At 39.8% G+C, this 26,801-nt stretch overlaps 1 protein-coding gene and 1 long non-coding RNA gene across 3 annotated transcripts in view; one reads left to right on the top strand and one right to left on the bottom strand.

The window, feature by feature from the left end:
* Positions 1,385-10,691, bottom strand: LOC106505154. The gene is made up of 3 exons (XR_001299281.2): positions 10,022-10,691; positions 3,770-3,946; positions 1,385-1,436 (listed from the first exon to the last, which is right to left on the bottom strand). It is a non-coding gene; the product is annotated as an uncharacterized LOC106505154 (long non-coding RNA).
* EPC1 (enhancer of polycomb homolog 1) overlaps positions 10,822-26,801 on the top strand; it is a 111,580-nt gene continuing 95,600 nt past the window's right edge. For both annotated transcript variants that reach the window (XM_021064807.1, XM_013980224.2), the window contains exon 1: positions 10,822-11,109. In XM_021064807.1, the coding sequence (XP_020920466.1) occupies positions 11,068-11,109 (42 nt within the window). In that variant the 5' untranslated portion in view covers positions 10,822-11,067. The remainder of the gene's footprint in view (positions 11,110-26,801) is intronic.

The raw sequence follows: 26,801 nt of genomic DNA, 5'->3' as shown, positions 1-26,801 counted from the left end.
ATAAGAACGCTTAGCTAGATAGAGTTGGGGAATAATTTACAATTTGATCCTGTTAAATTCCTCCTCCTTTGTCATCCTAGGCCCGAATTTCTTTGCTGACTCTCTTTTTATTCTGATAATGATTCATGTTCCATAACAGTAAATGGTCTTTCTTGTATGGAAGCTTTAATGATCTCTCACAGAAAAGTCTCATCTCTCTTTTTCTGTGATTGTTCAGTTCATACTTTAATAGAGTCTTTACCAACCATGCTTCTATTGCTATAGCTATTGCAGTTCCTTTTTGACCTCATAAATCCATGCAATGCTGAAATTTTTCATAAGATTCATTTTTTTGAAGTCTAGTTGATTTATAATATTATATTAGTTTCAGGTGTACAACATAGTGACTCAACATTTTTATAGATTATTCTCGATTTAAAGTTATTACAAAATAATGGCTGTATTTCCTTGTGCCGTACAATATATCCTTGATGCTTATTTATTTTATACATAATAGTTTCTGTCTCATAATCCCCTACCCCTATCTTGCCCCTCCTTCCTTCCCACTCTTCACTGGTAACTACGAGTTTGTTCTCTATATCTGTGAGTCTATTTTTATTCTGTTATCTTCATTCATTTAAAAAAAAAGAGAGTCCACATATAAATAATAACAGTGTATTTATGTTCTCTGTCTGACTTATTTCACTAAGAATAGGAGTTCCTGCAGTGGCTCAGTGGTTAGGGAACCCGACTAGCATCCATGAGGACATGGATTTGATCCCTAGCCTTGCTCAGTGGGTTAAGGCTCTGACGTTGCCATGAGCTGTGGTGTAGGTTGCAGATGCGGCTCAGATCCCATGTTGCTGTGGCTGTGGCACAGGCTGGCAGCTGCAGCTCTGATTCGACCCCTAGCCTGGGAACCTCCATATGCCAAAGGTACAGCCCTAAAAAATGACAAAAGACAAAAAAAAAAAAAAAAAAAAAGAAGAATAAGAATACCCTCTAGGTCCATCCACATTTTGCAAATGGCAGAATGTCATTCTTTTTAACAGCTGAGTACTATTCCGTGTGTGTGTGTGTGTGTGTGTGTGTATCACATTTTCTTCATCCATTTGTCTGTTGATGGATATTTAGGTTGCTTCCATATTCTGGCTATTGTAAATAGTGTTGCTATGAACATTGGGGTGCGTGTATATTTTCAAATTAGTATTTTCATATTCTTTGGACATATACCCAGGAGTGGAATTCCTGGATCATACTGTAGTTCCATTTTTAAATTTTTGAAAAACCTTCATACCGTTTCCATAGTGGCTGCACCAATTTACATTCCCATCAACGGAGTACCAGGGTTCTCTTTTCTCCACATCTTCACCAGCATTTGTTATTTGTGTTCTTTTTTGGTGGTGGCCATTCTGACAGGTGTGAAGTGATGTCTCGTAGTTTTGATTTCCATTTCCCTGATAATAAGCAATGCCAGAATTTTAAGCAGTGTGGTCTCTGCCAATGTATGATTTTTTTCACTATCCTGAAGTCCAGGGTAGGGTGGGATGGGCAGTCATGGAAGGGAAGGAGTTCTATATAGTCCAGTTTTTTAATAGCAAAAAGAATAATTTTCATATTGCATACTATATGAAAAATCCCTCTTTGTTGTGTTTTTACTATGATACTTCCAACATCAAAAAAACAAACAAACAAACAAAAAAACTCCAACCTAGGGTTTTGCTGTTTAACCACTTCATATCCACTAGGTCCATAATAGGTCAGATATCACAGAGCCTAACATTTTGATAAGCCATATAGGAATAAAAACTTGTCATGGCTCAACAAACGAATCTGACTAGTATCCATGAGGATGCAGGTGCGATCCCTGGCTTTGCTCAGTGGGTTAAGGCTCCAGCGTTGCCGTGAGCTGTGGTTTACATTGCAGACATGGCTTGGATCTGGCGATGCTGTGGCTGTGGTGTAGGCTGGAGGCTATAGCTCTGATTAGACCCCTAACCTGGGAACCTCCGTATGCCCCAAGTGCAGCCCTAAAAAGAAAAAAAAAACTTGAGTGACCCAAAATTTAGGGTTCATAAAATGAAGACGGCTGCTGCTGACTGAGACAAGCATGTGCTATCAAATAAGAATGTAAGAAAAAGAATATTTGGAGAGTGAATAATGATGGAACATGTGTCTCTACGACACTGTGTCAGCAACAAGATTATAGGGAAACATTTATAAATGCAAAAGCACCGTTTTTTCTGTTGTTTCTTTTTCAACTGCACCCAGACCAGGGATCAAATCGGAGCCACAGGTGCAACTATACCACAGCTGCCACAGTGCAGGATCCTTAACCCACCATGCTGTGCCTGGGCTTGAACCTGAGCCACCACAGAGACAATATGGGATCTGTTGCACTTGAAGGCCCCTTCAAGGAGACTGAATTTAAAACCTCTGGCCAGGACAAGAATTACCAGACCCTTATCATCACCCCACCCATCTCATTGTAACGCCCCTTCCCCAACCTTCAGCAAGCTGGTCTGTTCCTTCCTGCCCCTTACTAGGAAAGCTATGTGGCCCACTCCTCACCCTGCCCCTATAGGGGCCTTATACACCCCCATCCAACCAGCAAGTGAATCCTAAGACATATCTCCAACCAATCAGCAGGTCAGCAGGTGCATGGTGAGATCTCGTTTCTCCCTGGCTTATAAAAGCAGACATGACCATGTGCTCAGATTATCGGGAAGTCATCCCCCTTCGCTTGCAGCGTCTCTTATCTCAATAAACTCTACTTTCTCTCCACTTTGCCATGCTCAGTAAACGCTTCTTTCTTTTCACCCCCATGTGAGTCTGGAAATTCTTTTCAGACTCGCGTACACAGATCACAACAGGATCCTTAACCTGCCGCGCCACAGCAGGAACTCCTAAGAGCACCATTTTAAAATGAGAGAAGTGGGTAAGTTGTCTTAGACACTTTGAACAGAAAGGTTTATTGATAGTTTTTAAAAGAATTACATCTGTCCAGCTCTCTTATCGATTCAAATGATCAGATCCCATTGAGACAGGAAGGGAGGGGGCAAGGCACAACCCTTAAAGAATGTCATAGCCATTGAGGACTCGACAAAAAAACGGGTCAGAACAGATTAGGCCTAAAATGGTAGAAGATTCGACTTCCAGTGGACCCTGAGCCTCATTATAAGTTCATTGTAACACATTAGCATCTAAATGACATGCTCACCGGGAGTTCCTGTTGTGGCTCAGTGGTTAATGAATCCGACTAGGAACCATGAGGTTACAGGTTCCATCCCTGGCCTCGCTCACTGAGTTAAGGATCTGGTGTTGCTGGGAACTGTGGTGTAGGTCACAGATGTGGCTTGGATCCCGAGTTGCTGTGGCTCTGGCGTAGGCCGGCAGCTACAGCTCTGACTAGACCCCCTAGCCTGGGAACATACATATGTCGAGGGAGCAGCCCTAGAAAAGGCAAAAAGACATGCTCACAGGTGCCATGATGGTTCTGAGGCCCATCATCAAAGCCCCCATTCCTGGATATCCCCCCCCATGTCTCCAAAACTGTTGAACTAATTCTCCTACTCGTTAGCCTATGAAATTACCTATCCCCTAAAAAACTCACTACCCCATATTTCGGGGATGCTTTCCTTCTAAGACGGACCAACCACACTCTCTCTAAGGAGTGTGTGTCCCTAAATAAACCTGCTTTCCCACTTAGTTCCTGGGGCAGAGCCCCCTTCTCCTGTACACCTGTTCGTTTCCCTCACAAGTGTCCTATATTAATAAATCTACTTCTTACCCATCACTTCGACTCTCGTTGAATTCCCTCCATGATTCATTAAGTCCCAACACCAGGTGAGTGATTTTAATTAAAAGACAGTGGGTCTGAGTCCCAGCTGTGAGTTCAAGTCCCAGTCTTAGGTTTGGCTGGGTTCAAATCCTGTCTGAGCAGTTTGGTTTCAGTTTCACCATCACTCTGTAATATATTAAAATAGCTTTCTTTAATTAAGGGATAACATATATACAATAGACACATTTTTGAAAACAAACTTATGGTTACCGAAGGGGACAGGTAGGGGGGAGGGATGGACTGGGGGTTTGGGATTGGCATATGCACACTGAGGTATGCGGAATGATTGATCAATAGGAACTTGCTTTAGAGCAGAGAATTCTGTGCGGAACAAGAATCTGAAAAGAATGGATTGTGTACATGTATAACTGGATCGCTTTGTTGTACAGCAGAAATTATCGCAACCTTGTAAATCAACTACACTTCAAAAAAACTTTAAAAAATGGGAGTTCCTATTGTGGCTCAGTGGGTTACAAACCTGACTGGCATCCATGAGGATGTGGGTTCTATCCCTGGCCTCGCTCAGCAGGGTAAGTGTCCGATGATGCCATGAGCTGTGGTGTGGTTTGCAGAGGCAGCTCGGATCCTGTCTTGCTATGGCTGTGGCATAGGCTGGCAGCTGCAGCTCTGATTTGACCCCTAGCCTGGGAACTTCCATGTGCTGCGGGTGCAGCCCTAAAAAAGACAAAAAACAAACAACTCCTCAGGTCCAGGTTCAACACAGCCACAGTTGTACTGTGACCCAAAAACCCAATGACTTTACGCTGCCCTGTGGCCAGCATCTCAAAGATGAGCTTCAGGTGGGTCTCAAAACTTTTCAAAATTGAACCACGCTCTTTCAAGACCTCAGAAGGCATGGCAGAACAGGAAAACCTGCTCTCCTCATAGGCCTGGGGCTGGACCTCTGGAAGCTGCTGAGAGAGAGAGCGCTCCTTTTCACTCAGGTTCCTCCATGACAGCTTGGGGCCACCCCACAAACCCACAGAACCTGGTTTTGAAGATTGGTGTGATCCTGAGACGTGTCCTTCATGAGGCCTCCTACCAACTCAAAATGCCCATGCATGCTCTGGCCAGTTTGTGGCCATTCTGAGTTGCTGCAGCTGTGGCATAGGCTGGCAGCTATATCTCCGATTCAACTCTTGGCCTCAGAACTTCCAAATGCCAAAGGTGCAGTCCTAAAACAAACAAAAAAGCCTTTAAAAATATGGAAAAAATGCATTTAGTGCATTAATCAATGTACAGTTTAATAATTTTTACATATACGTGTGTGCATGTATGACACAAACATGTACAAATGGAAACTCACATCTCTTGCATTCCGTAAAGTTCCCCTCCTTTTCCTTCTCCACCTAGCATTACAAAGCAATTAAAAAGTGGCTGAATCTAACAGAGAAAATACTTTGAAGAGTACTCACACTAATTGTACAAGGAATTGCATTTAGTTATGAGGAAGGAACCCTACAAAACAGTGCTTTAAACAAATTGGTGGTTTTCCTTTTTTTTTTTTTTCCGTGTTAAAAAACGATTCAGATGGTAAGGAGGCTCCACAGAACCTAGACGACTTCTCTCTATTCAGCCAGCCGTGGCCCTGAGCTCTCTTCTTGGTTGTCAAAATATAGCTCCTGACTCCACCCAGGTGTGGTGACCACACTCCCAGCAGGAAGAGGGCAAAGGTGAGGAGCAAAGGCACCTCCCACTGAGTCAGCCCCCTTTACAGGCTTCTTGAAAGCTGGATCCAATGACCTCAACTAAAATCTTAGTGCCTAAAACTGTGTGGAAAACACAGATCTGGGGGGGCAAACCCAACATAAAATCCAATTTTATTCTGAAGGCAGAAAGGGAGCATGGGCATTGGTTAGTCATCCAGCAGTCTCAGCACACGAATGGTCACAAACTGCTCCCAGAATGACCATACTTGCAAATGCCACTTGGTTTGCAATGGATGAATGTGATTTAAAATCATCCCACTGTGGGTAAAGAGTTCTGAAGTAAACACTCTTATCACCTCCGTAAAGACTTAATATTAGGGAGTTCCCGTTGTGGCGCAGCGGAAATGAGTCTGACTAGTATCCATGAGCATGCGTATTCGATCCCTGGCCTTGCTCAGTGGGCTAAAGATCCCGTGTTGCTGTGAGCTGTGGTGTATATTGCAGACACGGCGCGGATCTGGCATTGCTGTGGCTGAGGTATAGGCTGACAGCTGCGGCTCTGATTTGACCGGAGGCTCCATATGCCATGAGTTTGGCCCAAAAAAGACAAAAAAAAAAAAAAAAAAAAAAAAAAAGGAAAGAAGAAAGAAAGAAAGAAAGAAGGAAAGAAAGGAGGAAAGGAAGAAAGGAAGAAAGAAAGGGAAACTTGCAGGCGAAAAAAAGTCTGGTGAGGTACTGCTTTTAAATACTCTGCCGAAAAAGCATGTTTCATTACTTCTTAAGAAGGAAAATATGGGGAAAATTGTAAAGGTTAAAATTTAAAGGATTTATCCAAGACTGCACGAATAACTAATGAAATTTCTTAGCACAATGCACATTAATTTATTAGGGCCCATAAACAGAAATCTGGCCATTTCCAAATTATAACCCTGCTCATAATCATTAGGACTCTGAGCTTTGACTAAGAACTTTTTTCTTTTAAGAAACAACCTAAATGGGGTTTAAGTCCATAGTTGCACAAGCCCTTATCCACAATTATGAATGCTCCAAATCTTCGAAAACTGAAAGTTTCCTCAAAAGTTGTAGTGTATGGGGAGTTCCCGTCATGGCGCAGCGGAAATGAATCTGACTAGGCACCATGAGGTTGATGGTTCAATCCCTGGCCTTGCTCAGTGGGTTAAGCCGTGAGCTGTGGTATAGGTCGCAGATGCAGCTCAGATCTGGCGTTGCTGTGGCTGTGGTGTGGCCCAGCAGCTGTAGCTCCAATTAGACCCCTGGATTGGGAACTTCCATATGCCATGGGTGAGGCCCTAAAAAGACAAAGACAAAAAAAAAAAAAAAAAATTGTAGTGTATGTTGGTAACAAAAGCTGACCTGAACTGATGTGAGGCTGTTTATGGTCTGTCTTTACCCCATTTAGTGTGGCTGATCATATATTTCTTTTTTCTCAAATCAGAGCTACAGCTGCCAACTTATGCCACAGCCACGGCAATGCAGGATCCAGCCATGGCAACACTGGATCCTTAACCCACTGAGCAAGACCAGGGATCAAACCTGCAGTCTCTTGGTCATTGGTTGGATTTGTTTCTGCTGAGCCACAGTGGGAACACCGACTGATCATAGATTTCATTGCAAATATTATTGTATTTGATTAAGGGGTGATTATAACACCTCATATAATTATTTATTTATTTATTTTGTCTTTTTGCCATTTCTTGGGCCACTCCCGCGGCACATGGAGGTTCCCAGGCTAGGGGTTGAATCGGAGCTGTAGCCACCGGCCTACGCCAGAGCCACAGCAACGCAGGATCCGAGCCGCGTCTGCAACCTACACCACAGCTCATGGCAACACCAGATCCTTAACCCACTGAGCAAGGGCAGGGATCGAGCCCGCAACCTCATGGTTCCTAGTTGGATTCGTTAACCACTGCGCCACGACAGGAACTCCTCATATAACTATTTAAAATCTGAATTCCAAAACATACCTTCCCTCCCCACACAGTTCTAAAGATCTTAAAAACTACATTATGTAATTGGTTCACAATTTGATTTGCTTCTAGAGACTCCTATTACTACCAAAGTTCATTCAGGAAGTTCCTGCAGCTGTGTCACAGGTTGCAACTGTGGCGAGGTTCAATTTCTGGCCTGGGAACTTTCACCTGCTGCAAATGTGGCAGGAAAAAAAAAAAAAAAAAAGCTTATTCAAAGGATTCCCCATCATTGATTTGGTCTGATTTTTAAATTTTTCTAAGTCTTAGAATCTAAGAAATTGAACATGTTGTTTCTGCCCACGTGTGTCCAGGATTTGGACTGCTAATAACAAGTTAGTAAATTCAAGAAGATTAACTGGTTTTATTCCAATCAGAGTAGTTAACTTCTAGCCTTAATAATGTTTTGCCTCATTTGTTTAAAAAAAATTGTTAATTGAACCTTGTTCAACTCATATGAAATGTGAGGTTTTTTGATCAATTCTACTGAAGAGAGAAGCACAAAACTGAGGCAAAGAGTAGCCTGAATTCTTTCTTTTGATTTTACCAATAATGTGTCGGATCTAAGATATTTGTATCTTACTCCTATTTATTTATGGACTAAGTCTTAATCAGTGGCTATAACCACAATGGGGATTTTAAAAAATACAATACCAAAACACTGTGACACACTATGTAAATTCAAAATTAGCATGGAGTTTTTTCTCCACTTCCCCACTGCTTCCTTGCATTGTACCATCACCCAAACCTCCAAACTCTTAACTTCCAATATTTTACTTTCTGAAGAAAATCCCTTGCTTGGATGTCAAATTCCTTTCCATAGCTTACAAATTTCAGCAAGATGTCACTACCTGTTTGACCTCCTCTGACATCATTTTCCCTTTCTCTCAACATGCTGCATGGCCATGGGCCTCATTTTACTTCCTGGAACACTCCAAGCTCCATTCAGTCTCAGGGCCTTTGCACATGCTATAAGCAGTTCCTTGTCTGTTATTTCTCTTGTATTTTTCAAGTCAGGCTCCTACTCATCCTCCAAGTCTAGCCTTAATTCCATGTGCTTAGAAACAACTTTCCTTACCACCTTATCTATGTGTTTCCCCTCTCTGTTATTCTGAAAGATTTTGCTGTTTATTTCTTAGTAGCAATTACAATTTGCAATTATGTATTTGTTTACTGACTTGTTTCTCTCTTTCCACTAGACTGTGAGTTTCATGAAGGAGATAAACTTCCTGCTTGTCCAGCACCCAGCTACTCTATAAACTCTCAAGAACTATTGGAATAAACCTGAAATTATTTATCCTGTGTCTTTTGGTGATATTTTTTTCCAAAATATCTCACCTTACATTTTATCTTTACCAAAATGAATGTTGTTCACATCATGTATTTCATGACTACTGTCTCAAAATATCTGAAGAAAATTCTGCTGTAGGGAAGTATGTAACTAGAAATATGCCTATTGTGGAAAATGCACAGAATAGCCTAATCTATAGGTTATAAAAGTATATATATTCATGTACATCCATATACACATATGAATGTACATATATAATTACCTATGTATAATTGTGTGTGTGTGTGTGTGTGTGTGTGTATACACATACGAATCCATGTGTATATTTAAGGGTGGGTTGAAGGGATGGGAGAGAAAAGGACAGAGCTCAGGTGATGGAAAGACAAAATAGTACATAGTGAAATTGGCCCCTAGCAACTTTTTTCTGTTGGAAGGAAAACTGCTTAAAATTTTCTTTTCTTGGGAATTTTAGTCTATTCTCTTCATTAGAGGACTTCTTAAGGATGTTTTCCTGATTATAATCACATAAATGTTATTGAAATTTACTCTCATCCGGTAACTACTGATGAGATTACAAAATAAAAAAAAAATAGTTCACTCTCAAAAATGTCCAGATTTAGACAATAAATTAGTCCCCCAACCATAGTTCTTCTAAGAATGTTACCTATTAAATGCTAGGCAGAGATAGAAATACCAGAAGGGGTGTGTGTGTGTGTGTGTGTGTGTGTGTGTGTGTGTGTGTGTGTGTGTGTGTAGGGGTGGGGGAGGGGTCCATAGAAGGCAAATACTTGCCCACTCCTTTCTTTGGCCAGTTCCTTTGAACCCCTTTTTACCCCTGGCTCCCTAGAAGTGTGGCTGGCCAACAAGTTTATACCGAATGTGTTCTATTAACACACCCATGCGGAATTTGACACATTTTGATATTTGCTGATTGGGTGGCTTTACATTTACAATCAACTACACTGCTGCATTCATTTCACATTGATTCTTTTTTTTTTTTTTTTTAAGTTTTCGACTTCATTTTTATTTGAAAGCCCAGCTGCAACCACCAAATACCTGACTCAGCTCCCAACTAGACACACAGCATCAAATTTCCCAGCCCACTTAATTTGAAAGCCTGCCAAGATAGGTGAAAGACCTTATAAATATGTAAAGCAGGAAGTTCAAATTACAGTCAAGTAAATCTCTAGTGATTGATATTCTTTCCAAAACAATTTTTTAAAAAGACTAATAAAAAAGCAGCACATTTCTAAGAAATCCCTCCCCCCCTTACCAAAAGCTTCACCGACTTCAGCCTGGACAATGTACTTTTAGTACTGTATTTATTTTGGATTTTTACCACTTCCTGGAGGCCGGGAGGAGCCACAGTGGGAGGATCCAAAAAAATTCAGTACCACAGCCATTTTGTTTGTAAGGCTGAGTGGTAGAAATCTGTCAGCCAGTAAAGGTTTCTGAAACAATTTTTAAGAAGGGGGGTGGGGGGAAAAAAGGATGCCTATTGTTTTTTGAGTGTAACGGTTAAAATCATTATTTTATTTGTATTTCCTGCACCAACGGCAGTTGTTACGGCTAACCAATTCTTTTTTTTTTTTTTTTTAAAGGAGTTTTTTTTTTTTTTAAGCTCCCTGAGCTGAAAACGGTGTGAATTTTGTGCATGGCTTTTCCGGGTACCTTCAGGCTATCCAATCAAATATGTTTCGATAGAATTCATTTTTCAACGGCCACATTTGTATCCAAATTAGACATCGACGTTTGTGAATGACAATCTGCTTAAGAAGAGCGTGCTAGTTAGTCCCTAAAAACCCATAAGCAAGAAAGAAGCGTGTTCCCTAGGCCATCAAAGGGGCCTTTTTGCGAGCTCGCAGGCAGTCGTGGGCGCTATTGTTTTGCAGTGTCACTTCAGAGCGAGCTCAGACTTTGTCATTTGGGTGGCTGTGTTTTTAAAAGCCCAGTGTAAAATGGCACTCACACTGCATTTTTTTCCGAGCTGCAGGAGGCGGGGGCAGCGGGGGGATAGTGCAGACTGTGGGGACGCTGGCCTCCCAGCCAATCAGAGCCCGCCTGCTCGCCATCGCAAAGTTGTTAACCCCAGAGTCTTCTGGCTGCCGCTGCCTCCTCTGCTTTGAATCTTCCGTGGATATTTCTCCGATTTTTCCCAAACGCCCACAGATCTTGGGGAAGCCACCCCATTCAGCCATCGACCATGGAAGAAAGTCTGACTTTTTCTTTCCCAAATATTTTAAAAGATGTTGGAAGCTCCATATGCTGCCTGGAGGCTGTTGTTTCTAGAGACACAAGTATCCAGCCTATATTGTTACAATGCTTTTTCCAGGACTGGCTTCTTCTTTGCCTCCACGAATGGTAAGTTTGTAATTTTAAACATTTTTGTCCTTACGTCTTGGAAGGAGCCACTCAGATTTTTAAGAAAGGATTTTCATTGTGTTTCTTCTCACAAAAGCAATCTTTGTATTTTTTCTTTAGCTTTGATCTCTGCACATTTCCACCTAATCTTGTCTGGTTAAATTTTACTGAAAGAAAGAAATTGGTTTTTTGTTTTTTGTTTTTTCAGCCTGTGATTCAAGCTAAATATTTCTAATATAAATTATACTTTAATTATTGCGAGCTAAGGGGAACTCAGCTATTTCAAGATGGACTTGTTTTGTGCCAGCAATGTTGGTGATGCCAAATATGTGCATATCCTCTTTATAAAAATTATGTATTACCTAATTTGTCCAGGACTAAATGATCAGCAGGCAAACTAGGGATGTAGTTTGGTTTTGTGTTGTTTTAAATAGGCCTATTGTGGTTTTCTTGATGGATTACTTGGATACAAACTACAGAAAAGCTGCCCTTGGTATAATGAAGGTGGAGATTGACATAACCGGGTTTATATTAAGTTATGGCTGTTACTAAATAGTGGATCTTTTATTTGCTGATCAGATCTAAACTTGGGTTCCATGATAGTCATTCTCTGTAGCCCCTCATTAGGTAATCTTTGCAGATCCTGTTTTTCTCCAAAAAAGGTACATTGGGGAGACATTTTGTAATTTTTGGCATTTTTCTAAAATTTTTTTTTTTTCTTTTTGCCCACGGTGGGAGATCTTTTTTGTTTTGCATTGATCTGTGTTGGTGGCGCTGTAGCTCTCCTCAACAATTTATGTCAGTTTCACTAAAAGAAAAAAGGAGGAAAAAAAAAAGAGGTGGGGCAAGATTTGATCTATTATCTTCTCCCTTTATTTCCTTAAAGAAAGTTCGATTTGGTGCGAGGAAATTATTCAGTTTGTGTTATTTTAATGTTTTCTGCGAACTGTGAACTGTGAGTGAGAACAGACATGTCGTCACAACCCGTCCAGGAGCAGCAGGGACGGGCATGCAGTTTGCAGTTGTGTTTTATCTGATCTGATTATCTCTAGATCAAAATTTCTTCCATAATAAGCTGTCAGTTTACTCTCTCTTTCCTCAGAAACGTCTTGCATTTTCCTTCTCTCACAATACCATCCGTGCTTATGTCTTCTTTCTAACAAAATGTTGGAGTTTTAGTTCACTGAACATTGTAAAAGTTGAATTTCATTTTGAACCTAGGGATTTCTTAAATAAGTATTCTAAGTTTCTCCTGGGAATTTTCTAGGTAATAATGCCTACATTGTTGTTTGTTTTATTTCAAAGTGATATTTTGGTTGAATTTATGTGTTTCCTTGTTTGAAAAGAGCAAGTATTTTTGAATGAGATAATTTTTTTAAGAATCTGTGTACCACTGCTTTTAAATTTAAAGATATTGGTATTCATGTATTTAAATGCAGGGTAAATCTTTTCCATCTTTGTTCTTATTGGGAGTTATCTGATTAGAGAATATGGGATTTAGGCCCAAAGCCTCCCAAGAACAAAAATGTACATTATGATATGACATAGTTTTTACTGGTCCTTAGTTATTTATGGAGATAATAAATATGTCCTTAATTGAAAAAGAAAGTAGTAGAGATCAGTGATTGTACCTAAATATTTTGCCAAATAAAACAAAAACAACTGAAATAGTATCCCAGACAACCTTTTCATATGATTGAATACATTATTTCTTGAGAGAGTAAAAAATTTCTGGAGTTAATATAGTAAGTGTTTTTACTCACTTTGAAATATGTAAATGCTCATTTCACTAATCATTTAAAATGTTGACATAAAAGAATGTGTGAAAATACCTAGGAATAGTATTTCTGATTTTGGTGTCCCTATAATTTCTTTATCTGTGTAGGACCCTTGAACTTCAACAACAATTGTGTATTATGCCTATATTTTGTTTATACTTGGCTATAAAAATTTGAGACTGTTCACTGTAACATTTTATCTCCTCATAAAATTTCAATGCCCCCATCAAGCCTAGTTTTGGCATTATAGATTATTTCTACACTAAAATACTGCAGGTGTAAATACATGATCTAACCCTCTGTGCTGGAGAGTTGAGTTCTCTGAAGTTAATCTACTGAATAAAATATACTTTATTGCTAAAATATTCTGTTATTCAGCTGGTGATTTTTTTTTTGCATTTTAATTGGTGAAAACTAAAAATGTTTGTATAATGTAGCCCCCCTTTTAAAAACAAACTGATGCTGTGAAGTCCGTATGTAGCTATGCAATGTTCTTTGTTCTCCTACATCATCGACTATTACATCATTGATTATGAGTAATCATTATAGTTACATCTTCACTTTTCGAAATCATCCATAGATATTTATGTTAAAGATATTCTTCTCTGTGTGATTCTTATATCCCTAAAGGAGGAGGTTTAAAATCTGCGAGGCAAAAACCAATTCATTGTTTTATATTATTCTCCATTTTTAAATCCACCTTGTGCTTCATTTTAGCTCTTGATTCTTTGGACGTTAATTTTTTTCCAAATTGGCAACATTTTGTAGGTGTTTAGTTCATGAGTTTGGTGAGATTATGATTAGAATTATTATAATAAACTATGTTTTATCATGAAAAAAATCTGTATTTATTAAATGTAGTATATAGAGAACTAACTCAGTTTTCCATAGTGACAGTTGCTAGATCATGGACAATAAAATTTTTTTTTTTAATCTTGAAATGTCATTTTAGACAACGATTACATATTTTTTTCTTGCACACCTTTTTTATCAGAGATAGTAGCAAGTAGCAAAATTGACTGTGTTAAAATATCGTTATCATTTTTTTCATCCTGCCCATCCCTCTGATGGAGGGGAGGGGTCAATGAGTAGTGAAATGGCCAAAAAAAAAAAAAAAACAGTTTACAGAAAGAAGAAATAAATGATGTCAATGACATGGAGAATCTGTAAATCAAATTTCAAACAATAAACCTCAGAAAAATGAACTTGAAATTATGAGCTTAATCAATAACGGAAATAAACTGAAATTTTTATGTAGACTTAATGTAGTGAGCCAATATAATTTCCTAGTTTATTAATTTGTATTCATTAGTATTGCTCAAGATTGGGGAAATTTTCAGGTTAGTCGACGTATTGGGAAAGATCCAGTAACAAAGAGAAGAAACACAGCGATGGTAAGATGACGTATCATGAAATGCTGGAAATATTAGCCAGGACCAATTTAGTAGACCTTGGAGTAAACTTTTTAGAAGAAGGAAAAATAGCTTAAAATTTTATCCTCTGAACACCAAATTCAATACAGACCTGACATTGTATGGTTCTATTTCCACCTTTTTGTGTATACTTACCTGTACTGTTTCTTGGACCAATCATTACATGTTTTGCGAAGGAAGAGATGGGGAAAGAGAGTAAGAAACCAAATGGGTGTTTTGCGGTTTTTTTTTTTTTTTTTTCTTCTTCTTATCTCTCCAAAAAGATTCTTAAATGGAGGCTCTAAGGGGAAAGTAAAGCAAAGATAATGATTTAAGAATAAGATGAGGAGTTCCCGTCATGGTGCAGCGGAAATGAATCTGGCTAAGAACCTTGAGGTTGCGGGTTCAATCCCTGGCCTCGCTCAGCGGGTTTAGGATCTGGTGTTGCTGTGAACTGTGGTATAGGTCCCAGAGGTGTTGCTGTGGCTGTGGTGTAGGCCAGCAGCTATAGCTCAGGTTCGACCCCTAGCCTGGGAACCTCCATATGCCTCGGGTGCGGCCCTTAAAAAAAAAGAATGAAAGAAAGAAAAAGATGAAAGGAGTGTTCTTTATACTTGATTTATTCAACATTTATTTTTACTTGGGGGTTTGTTTGTTCTAAATTTCCCTCCTATTATATACAATTATGCAAAAATGCTAGGATACAAAATTAAGAAAAAGAGACAAGTATCCCTGCTCTCATGGAGTTTACAGTCCAATGTGGTTCAACATTTTGTTGTTGTTGTTGTCTTTCTGTCTTTTCTAGGGCCGCACCTGTGGCATGTGGAAGTTCCCAGGCTAGGGATCTAATCAGAGCTATAGATGCTGGCCACGGCCACAGCAACAGCAACAGCAACACCAGATCCGAGCTGCGTTTGCAACCTACACCACAGCTCACAGAAACGCTGGATCCTTAACCCACTGAGCAAGACTAGGGATTGAACCTGAAACCTCATGGTTCCTAGTCAGATTCGTTAACCGCTGAGCCATAATGGGAACTCCCCCAATGTGGGTCAACATTTTAAAAATATTTTAAATATGAGATCGTAGATGTGGGAGGTTCCTAACTGGGAAAGAAGGCAAAATAAGATTTCTGGGGTAAAACTTTTTTTTTGGCCCCACCCACAGCACTCAGAAGTTCCTGGGCCAGGGATTAAACCCAAACCATAGCAGTAACCTGAGCCACAACAATGACAACACCAGATCCTTAATTCACTGAGCCACCAGGGAACTCCCTAAGACTTAAAAAAAAAAAAATTCAGTCTGTTTATATAGGATTTAATGTGTCCTATTGAAAGACCATTATTTGGGACACAATGAGGAGAAAATAGCCCTTAGAATTTAGATGTAGCCCAAATAGATGCTACATAAAAAGACAGTTACCTAATGAAAATTCCAACTGCAGAGTGAGAAAAAAAAACTTTAACTACTTTGCTTGAGAAGAAAGGAGAGGATCACTCTGGTGATCACATTTGGGATGTGTCCTTGTAAGTTCTATTGAAGGAAAACTTTTTTTTAATGGGGTAAAGCCTCTTTTTTATATAAATTGTTGTGCTCACATTGGCATGAAATAATTGCCAGTGTAAATAAAAATTGTGAAAAGGAGCTGGGAAATGCAATTACAGTGCTAAAGGATTATATCAGAATTAAAATATTTATTTTTGTTTTGAAATCTTCTGAAATATTTTAATGATATTTATATAGTAGAAATTTTGTATAATAAGCATTTATATTTTAACTTATGAAGATAATAGAATTAGACATTTAGCTAATGGTTAATTAGTTAAGCCTATCAGATATGGAGCAGGAAAGTAAGACAGCTGTTGTATACAGATGAATCGGAAGAGAAGGAACTATGCATTAAGAATTCTCTATGTGTGGTTACGATGACCTCCAGAATAAAGTCACCAAATTATTTTGTCATAGAACCAATTAAGATAGTAATTAATTGCATTATATATCGTTTAGTTTGCTTTTGAACTAATATAGCATCGTACAGACAATGGTGTTAAACATGAGGACATTTATTATTTTTAACTAAATTAATAATCAGGAGACAAGCTAGTGAGTTCTAGGTTTGGTTCAATAGCTCAGCAATGTTATCAAGTTCCTTGTCGGTCCCATTCTCTTACATTACGGTAATGTCAGCAATGTCTTTCTGCTGTAACCCTAAGCATCGTATCCTGACATTACAATTTCCAAAGGGAGGAGAGTTTCTCTTATGCATCTTTTTATTTTTTTGTCTATTCTAGGGCTGCACCCGCGGCATATGGAGGTTCCCAGGCTAGGGGTCTAATCGGAGCTGTAGCCACCGGCCTACGCCAGAGCCACAGCAACAGCAACACGGGATCCGAGCCGCATCTGCAATCTACACCACAGCTCACAACAGTGCCAGATCGGAGCCTTGTCTGCAATCTCTACACCACAGCTCATGGCAACGCCGGATCCTTAACCCCCTGAGCAATCGAGGCCAGGGATCGAACCCGCAACCTCATGGTTCCTAGTCGGGTTCATTAACCACTGCGCCACGACGGGAACTCCCTCTTATGCGTCTTTTTAGAAGAGGAGAAATTCTTTCCCACAGACCACAGTACACTGCTTCTCATACCTCTTCGGCCAGGTTTATAAGAAATGCTCATACCTAAACCCTGTCACTGACAGGGAGACTGAAGTTACCTTAAGAGCTCCTGGGAGGGTGAATCTCTGCTGAGTATCCATCCAGTGCTCAGTGTGGCTCCTCCTATTTGCTTTGTGTAAACTTTAACTGCTTTGTAAAAACATTCTTGGAGTTCCTGCTGTGGCGCAATGGGATCTGCAGTGCCAGGACACAGGTTCAATCCCTGGCTTGGCATAGTGGGTTAAAGGATCCAGTGTGGCCACAGCTGCAGCATAGGCCACAGCTGTGGCTCAGATTTGATCCCTGGCCCGGGAACTCCATATGCTGTGGGGTGGCCAAAAAAGGGAAAAAACAGTTCTTGAATGACAAAGCATGAATATCTGTTTTCATAGAGACCAGACTGGTTACAGAAGCAGCTAATTTAGAAAAACTAAAAATAAACATTTAATTAGAGCTTACTATGTTCCAGCCTCTAGGTTAAATGCTACCTTTAGTAAATTTCTCCTTAAATCCTCACACAAACTTTGGAGGTAGCACAATTAGTATACCCATTTTACAAATGAGGGAACTGAGGCTTAAAGTTTCGCTTCAGGTTACACAGTAAACGAAAACGCTGGCGTCTGAACCCAGAAAGTCTGAAATCAGAGTCTATGTACCTACCTATTCTTCTATACTATCACATTGGATATTTGTAAATTTATGTGCTATAAATCAGCATTTTATTTTTCTTTTTGGTCATCCTGTGACATGTGGAGTTCCCAGGCCAGGGATCAGATTCAAGCTGCAGTTACGACCAATATCACAGCTGCGGCAACACTGGATCCTTTAATCCACTGTGCCGGCCTGAGGATCGAACCTGCGTCCTGGTGCTGCAGAGTGCAGCCAATCCCATTGTGCCACAGCAGGAACGCCAGTCAGCATATTTTAAATGCACTGTATGCTATCCCTGTGTAAATGAATCCTCTAGTGAATAACTTTATAAATCTAATAATCTTTCTTAAATAAGCAATGCCCACCTGATTGATCAGTTGTATGTAGCTGAGTTTTTGCATGTTGAATTTACTGAAGACACATGTACCGCATCATCTCTCTTCAGGAACATCTCATGAAATTCTTTTAGAAGCTGAATTTCTAGAGGGACAAGAAACTTAGTGAGGCCTTGTTGAAGTGAGCGAATTCGTGATTTATAACACTAGGTCAAAAGAGAATATTGGCTTCTGTTTCACAACGTACAAGGTCAATTTTATGTACAAAATGTTTCCATCTTTACGGTCTTCAGGATGTAGGAAAGGTCCCCTCTGGGACATTCTGGGGGGGACCTAGTGTACTCTGCTTAGTGGATCTCAAACTTGAGTGTGCACCAGGACCATGTAAAAGACGGGGGGCTGGGCCCCCGCCTGGGGTTCCTGGTTCAGCTGGTCTGGGATGGGGCCTGAGGAGTTCCAAGCTCCCAGATATTGCTGATGTTGCTGGTCTGGGGACCACCCTCTGGGACATTGCTCTGGAGAGTCAACTGGTATCTGCCATGGTAAATATTTTGACTTTGAAATACACCGAACTTTAAAGGGTATCATTTAATACATATGAATAAATACATAGGTAGAATTGAATAGGTGGTCGGGACAGCTTCATTGACTTTTTTTTTTTTTTTTTTTTGCTTTTTAGGGCCACACTCATGGCGTATGGAGGTTCCCAGGCTAGGAGTCAAATCGGAGCTACAGCTGCTGACCTACACCACAGCCAAAGCAATGCAGGATCTGAGCTGTGAGGACAGCTTCATTGAGAGCTGAGCGATCACATGAAGGAGGATTCTTCTTATGCCTCAACATGAACACACTTGAGATTTATTTTTCCAGCAATTCATATATGTGTGTATTTTTAACTTAAAAAGTAGTAATCCATAATTTACAAATTATTATTATTGTTATTATTATTATGCTTTTATGGCCATACCCATGGCATATGGAAGTTCCTGGGCCAGGGAATGAATCTGAGCCACAACTGTGACATATGCTGCAGCTTCAGCAATGCTTTGTTCTTTAACCTATGAGCTAGGCTGAGGGTCAAACCCGTGCCTCCACATTGACTCAGACTGCTGCAGTTGGATTCTTAGTCCACTGCCACAGCAGGAACTCATACAAATTATTTTTAGAAGCAAGTAAAAATAGAACTTAGTTGCACCCAACAGCCAGTTACATTTGAAAAACACTATGTATCTGCGACATTTTGCTGGCTTTTCTCAAGAGTTAATCCCACCAACCACTGATGATCCACATTCATTAAAAGGACATGGTTTTGATAAGACAGAGAAAGAGAGGCTGCCATGCTAGTGACCTATATTTAGCTCTGAAACTCAGGCCACTGCCTCAATCCACTGGAAACTCTCCATCCTCCCAAGACAGAGGTCACAACCTCCAGTTGAAAAACACTGTCAGTTCCAAGGAGCAAAGAGGAACTTTCCAAGAGTTCAGTGGGTTCACTGCTTTGAGACTTGAGAAATATTTAGTTCTAAGACTTTTTGCTCATTTTTTGTTGAAGTATGAAGTCCAAGAAGCTAACCTCCAACCTAAATGAGTAAGAAACATCCTTAACATTCCCAGAAGCCTGTGTAAGCTTGGAGCTCTCCTTCTATCCACCAGAGGCCTCATCAGGAGGCTGGGATGAAGGACCCTGAAGAGACAAGTTTGGACTGGTTTTGTCCACTATCAAAAAGAGTCGCTCAACACCTGTGTAATGATAGATTCGGTTCATTTAAAATAGCCTAAAACTGGGGGTTCCCATTGTAGCTCAGTGGGTAATGAACCCGACTAGTATGTATGAGTATGTGGGTTCGATCCTTGGCCTTGCTCAGTGAGTTAAGGATCTGGTGTTGCGGTGAGCTATAGTGTAGGTCACAGACACAGCTCGGATCCTGCGTTGCTGTGGCTGTGGTATAGGCCAGCAGCTACAGCTCCAATTTCAACCCCTAGCCTGGGAACTTTTGTATGCCACAGATGCAGCCCACAAAAGAAAACAAACAAACAAACAAACAAACCAATATATAGCAATGTCCATAATTGCAGAAAGTTCTACGGGAACTTTAGACCATGGTAGGCTCACACTGTGGACCAGCAGTTCTCAACTCTGTCTGCACTTTAAATCACCAAGAAACTTAAAAATAAAATTCTGGGAGTTCCCTTCGTGGCTCAGTGGTGAATGAACCCGACTAGGATCCATGAGGATGTGGGTTCGATCCCTGGCCTCACTCAGTGGGTTGAGGATCTGGCATTGCTGTGGCTATGGTGTAGGCTGGCAGCTGTAGCTCTGACTCAACCCCTAGCCTGGGAACCTCCATATGCTGTGGGTGTGGTCCTAAAATAGCAAAAATAAACAACACCACCACCACCACAAAGTTCCTGCACCCCATCCTCAGAGATTCTAGCTGGTGTAGGTGGTGGGCATACATATTTTCAGAAAGCTGTCCACAGAATCCTAATACACTCAAGTTAGGGCTGAGAATTGGTGACACTGTGGAAGAAAGCTGCTAAAGCAAAAATTGGGAAGGTCCGTAGATAGTGTTGCTACTTCTCATCTCAATCTTTCAAAAGCGACAATCCGTCTGCTAGGAAGTGAGGAAGGTGCAAATGGAAAGAATAACTGGACAGCTCTGTCAACATGCATTGACTTCCTAATGAATGCCAACTTTATTTGGAAGAGAAACAGCTCAGTTGCCATGCTTGAGTTATTAGTTACTCGATGCACTCAAGAGTGAGTCTTGGAGTTCCCATTGTGGCTCAGTGGATTGAGAACCCAAACAGGATCCATGAGGAGGTGGTTCTATCCCTGGCCTCATTTAGTGGGTTAAGGATCTGGTGTTGCCATGACTATGGCATAGCCAGCAGCTGCAGCTGCAATTTGACCCCTAGCTCAGAAACTTCCATATGCCTCAGGTGCAGCCCTAAAAAAAACAGAAAAAAAAAAAAAAAGAAAAAAGAGTGAGTCCTGTATCTAGAAAGAATATTCTTCAGTTAATTTGAGTTTTTAAAAAACTATGAAATTGAAATATACCCATAGGTAGTTCTTTCTTATGTTTTAAAATTTATCTTACAAATCTTATCATATTTATGAATCTTGCAAATTTTAGAAATCAAGATCCTTTAAAACGTGGTCTCACTTATAGCATAATTTAATTAAACCCCTCCCAACTTTTAATATACATTTATACATTGACTGGATCCGATTGTCTACTTTGGTACCTTAGCAAACATTTTCAAGAAGTTAAAAAAGTCTTACCCATTCATAAGTTTAACCTCTAAGATATGGTGATTCTGAATTCTCTTTAGTGGGTCAACACTGCCTATAACTTAGTAGGAGTTCTACTTAAGAGTGTAATAGGCTGACCTCCTACTCCACTGGGTCAAAGGTTCTTCAAGAGAACACTTACTTACAATAAAAAACATTTCTGTACTTATTCTAAATCTTTTTGAAGTTAAAAGATCTCTTTCCTTACCTCCTAAGGAAAGAGTTATGACTTACCAGACAGTCAGTCTGGGATGTTACCTCCTTTTTATTTTTAAAATTTTTTTATGGTGGCACCTGTGGCATATGGAAGTTCTTGGGTTAGAAGTCAAATAGGAGCAGTCGCTGCAGGCCTGGTGCAGTGGGTTAAAGGATCTGGTGTTGCTGCAAATGCAGTATAGGTCGAAGCTGCAGCTTGGATTCAGTACCTGGCCCAGGAACTTCCATATGCCATGGGTGCAGCCGTAAAAACAAACAAATAGACACATAAATAAATAATCTAGAATAATGCCTGACATGACATAAGCACCTGTATGTGCTTTAAGTTCATTTTCTCATAGACACTTCTGATTTCGGGGATCGAAATAGGCCTTATGCGGTGTGACGGGAATTAAAAAGATCACCCCATTCAGGTGGAAGGTTGTTGTGGTAGTGGGGTTCCTATTACCCTCTCCAGGTGCTCTTCCAAAAGTCAGTAAGTCAGCTGGCCTTCCCAAGAAATAAGGTTCCTTTGTTAACTGCTCTTCACTTTTTTAAAGGATTTATTTAATAATCTTTATTGAGCTGCTTCTACATCAAAACAACTACATTGTCCAGAGCCTTAAAAGATTAAAGGGACAACAGAAGTGAAGCATTTGGGCGTTGGGATAAACTTTACAGAGAAGGTACTTTTGACCAGAGCCTTGGAAGATGGGTAGGCTTTCGACATTTGGAAATTGTGCAAAGACATTTGGGGTAAAAAAAGCAGTGTAAGCTTAGGCAAGGAGGAGAGAAAACACTATGGCACTTGAAAATACCAGCCAGACGTCCATGTGGGTAGAGTGTAGGCAGGAGTGCATGGGGGTTAGCGATTTGGCAAGACAGACTCACGAGGGCAGCCTGGAACCAGCACAGGGAGGGTTTGGAATCCCAAGCTTGGGAATCTGGATGTCAGTTAAGGCCCATAGAGCATTTGTTCAAATGCTTGTAACTGGCCAGAAAATGGTGATAGGGCAAACGGGGTGGGGAGGCAGGAGGTGACATCTTTCTTATATTAACCTGTTTACCCATTAACCTGGCAGAGGAAAACTCTAGGGGTCTGGATCTCTGGCCAGATAAGTGTTGATGAGAAGAGTAAAGAGAAGTAAAAAAGAAAGTTTGGGACAATTTTCAGTTAAGTGTGGACACTGAGCAGCAGGGGGCAGCATGAGGGCACTGCAGAGTTGAAGGAATGCCTAAGGGATTTATTTGCTTATGTTGAGTATTTCTTGGCAATCATGAATTCATATCTATAAGGCTACTCATATTGATAATAGTTTAGTATTCTTTCCCCCAAAGTGAATAGTAATTTAAACAGGAAAAAAAGAAAAGTAACAGGCTGGCTAATGGCAGCATGACATTGCTGTTCATTTGAGAGCATAAAAATAGATGTTTTTTCTATGTATTATTTCCATTCAAATGACTAGGAACTCAGATGTCATATAAATTTTTAAAGTATGCATTTCAATTGGAAATACATCTTTATATTATGCCTTTAAGATTTTGCATTTTTCCAACTATTACATTTAGAATGGATAAGCAATAAGGTCGTATTATATCCAGTCTTTTGGGATAGACAATGATGGAAGATAATATAAGAAAGAGAATGTGTATATATGTAGGATAGGGTCACTTTGCTGTACAGCAGAAATTGGCACAACATTGTAAATCAACTATACTTTAATGAAGATTTTACATTTTTTTTTTTGGAAGTACACTTGTTCAGCTACCCTGTGTAAAAGGAACTAGCAAAACAGTGGGGAAAATCTTGAAAATAAGATGAGTTAAATAATGAATAGAAATTTGAATATATATTCTATTTTAACTACCAAATATACAGAATTTCAATTTTTGGGGGTTTTTTTATGATTCTAAAATTTTATTTAAAAGCTATTTTTTTTTTCTTTGTAGCTAAATTTAAAGGAATTCCTTGGTGGTCCAGCCATTAGGATTTGGTGCTTTCACTACTGTGGCCTGGGTTCAATCCTGATCTGGGAACTGAGATCCCACTTCAAGCCACTGAACACTGAAATTTAAAAATAAAATTCGAGACTAGCTACACTAAATGTCAGATTTTTCTTGTACTTTTTTTTTTTTTTTTTTTTTTTTGCTTTTTAGGGCCACACCTGCAGCATATGGAGGTTCCCAGGCTAGGGGTCTTAATTGGAGCTGTAGCTGCCGGCCTCTACCACAGCCACAGCAATGCCAGATCCTTAACCCACTGAGCGAGGCCAAGGATTGAGTCTGCGTCCTCATGGATGCTAGTCAGATCCATTAGTCAAGATGGGAACTCCTTTTCTGGTGCTTTTTTAAAAGTTTGGATGGTGAGTGATGTTGAGTTGGAAATTGGAAATTTTGAGGTAGACTCTCTTTAGCTCTGGAGTTTACCATGCAAAAGCTACATTTCACCCACCAGAAAACCTCTTCCTCTTCAAGTGTGTGAGGAAGATGCTATTACACTGCTTTACCCTCTGCATACTGAAGGAGGAACTTTCTTCTCTCTCCCTGTTCCTTCCTGATTCTTCAGTGTTCATCATACATGTTTAGGTCATGATCCCTGGGTGGGTCCCCGGTGGTCTGCTCTCTGCTCTCTCATTTCTCCTTGTTGTGTGTGCTTTCCTTGTCATTGCTACAACACCCTTTAGTTGTCACTGTCTTTTCTTTTTTTTTTTTTTTTTTTCTTTTTTGGCTGCCCCACAGAATATGGAGTTCCCAGGCCAGGCATCACATCTGAGCGATAGGTGTGACCTACGCCACAGCTGCAGCAACACCAGATCCTTTAACTCACTGTGCTGGGCTGGGGATCAAACCTGCATCTAGGCACTGCAGAGCCACTGCAGATCCCACTGCACCACAGCGGGAACGCCTAGTTGTCACTTTAAATAGCCACATAAATCAATGGCTGACTAGTCCATGATTGTAGAATGTTGATTTCCAACTTCATTAAGGAACATCTGAAATGATGAAAACTTTTGATCTAAAATCATTAACCTGAAAAGTAGTTCTTTTTCTCATTTTATTTTTAAATTAAGTAATTGTTTGAATTAAAGTATAGTTGATTCACGTTGTCCCAGTTTCTGCTGTACAGCAAAGTGACCCAGTCATACATATACATACATTCTTTTTCTCATATTATCTTTGAAAATTAGTTCTTAAATATCATGAAAAGAGATGAAAACAAACTACTCTGTAGATTTATGAAACATTTCCTGGTTTTTTTTTTTTTTTTTTTTTTTGTCTTTTTGTCTTTTTTTTTTGTTATTGTTGTTGTCGCTATTTCTTGGGCCGCTCCCGCGGCATATGGAGGTTCCCAGGTTAGGGGTTGAATCGGAGCTGTAGCCACCGGCCTACGCCAGAGCCACAGCAACGCGGGATCCGAGCCGCGTCTGCAACCTACACCACAGCTCACGGCAACGCCGGATCCTTAACCCACTGAGCAAGGGCAGGGACTGAACCCGCAACCTCATGGTTCCTAGTCGGATTCGTTAACCACTGCGCCACGACGGGAACTCCCATTTCCTGTATATTTTATTTCAATCCTTTGTAAACCTGAAAATGTAAAGATATGAAATTATTGTAAATGTTCCTTTTGAACGAGGATACTCCAGAATATACACAAAGGACAAAAAACTTAATTCCTGTGTGTTTTTACAGGAATTAATTTCATTAAAGGCAATAACATCTTTTTCTTTTGTATCTCCCATGGTTCAAAACACAATGCTTTCACAGAGATGGGACCTAATAAATGAAACAAGTGTTAGGAAAACTTATATATATAGTTTATAAAACAAAATCAGGTTTTTTGATGTAAAATTTAAATGTACTCTTCATGATTTCATTATATTTTGAACTGTTAAATTGGTTAAATTATTACTATTGCTGTTGTTACTGCTGCTGTGTGATGTTTTTTTTTTCTCGGTACCTGGACAATAATATCATGCCAATTATTTTCTTAATTTATCATATAGAAATTCCCTGCATTTTTCCAGTGAGATTCTCAGACGAATTTCAGATCTTTTATTCCCAGACTTCATTATTTTGACCATTTCTGCTTCACCTTTCGTTTCAAAGTTTGTATCTTTCTTTTCACATTAATGCCAAATCTTTATTTTCCACTTTAAATGATATGTGTGTAGCTACATGGATTTTTCAGATCACATTTGACCACACTTGGGGCAGGACTATTTCTACCAAAAAGTTTCCTTTAAGAACCTTTTGTTTAAGCATCAGTTGTTACCAATTATCAACTAACACTGTTATATCTCTGACCCACTCATTGAAAGTACACTCCCAAAGGCAAATCTTCCAGGACTTTATTTATTCTCATACTCATCTTAAGGGCCTGCTATACCATGTAAACAAATAGTCAGGAAACACTAAAGGTACAGTTTCCAGAGAAATCACATGTCTTGAATTTAATTTTCTTTTCCTAACTTTTTACATTTAGAAAATTTCATGTATACCTTTTTTTTTTTTTTTTTTTCCTACTAACTATAGAATTGGGGAGATAATCATAAAATTTGAGAGCTGGAAGTGTTGGAAGGGATCCTTAAGTCTTAGTTCTTCTTTTCAAAGTTGAGGAGACTGAGATCCCGGGAAATTAAGATCAAGGTCACACAGCTAGTTGGTGGCAAAGCCAGGATTGGAACCTACCTCTTTAAAATTCTTATAAATAACTATTTAGTACAGATGAGATAACCTAGCATGAATTATTTTTTAATTTATTGATGACTCAATTATAAAAATGTAACATGGCTTAAAAAGCTCCTTGCTCTTAAAAAAATAGTCTTAGGAAGCTTCCATGTAGCACAGTATGTTAAAGGATCTGGAGTTGCTGCAGCTGTGGCGCAGGTCACAACGGCAGCATGGGTTCGATCCCTGGCCCAGGTACTTCTCCATGCCATGGGTGGGGCCAAAAATATACATAAAATAATAGTCATGGTCTTAAAAACTCAAACAATGGAGCCAATATTATTATAAAATTAGACTATTTCCTCTATATTTGAATTTTTTTTTCCCATGAAGTAAGAAAAACTATTATGCAGAATATTGTTAAAAAGAATGCTAAAGAACCATTGCCTTTTTTTTTTTTTTTTTTTTTTTTTTTTGTCTCTTTGCCTTTTCTAGGGCCGCTCCCGCAGCATATGGAGGTTCCCAGGCTAGGGGTCTGATCAGAGCTGTAGCCACGAGTCTACACCAGAGCCATAGCAACTTGGGATTCCAGCCGAGTCTGCAACCTACATCACAGCTCACGGCAACGCCGGATCTTTAACCCACTGAACAAGGCCAGGGACCTAACCGAACCTGCAACCTCAGGGTTCCTAGTCAGAT

Source organism: Sus scrofa, chromosome 10 (genome assembly GCF_000003025.6).
Source record: "Sus scrofa isolate TJ Tabasco breed Duroc chromosome 10, Sscrofa11.1, whole genome shotgun sequence".
Classification (NCBI taxonomy): Eukaryota; Metazoa; Chordata; class Mammalia; order Artiodactyla; family Suidae; genus Sus; species Sus scrofa.
This window is presented reverse-complemented; position numbering and strand designations above follow the sequence as displayed.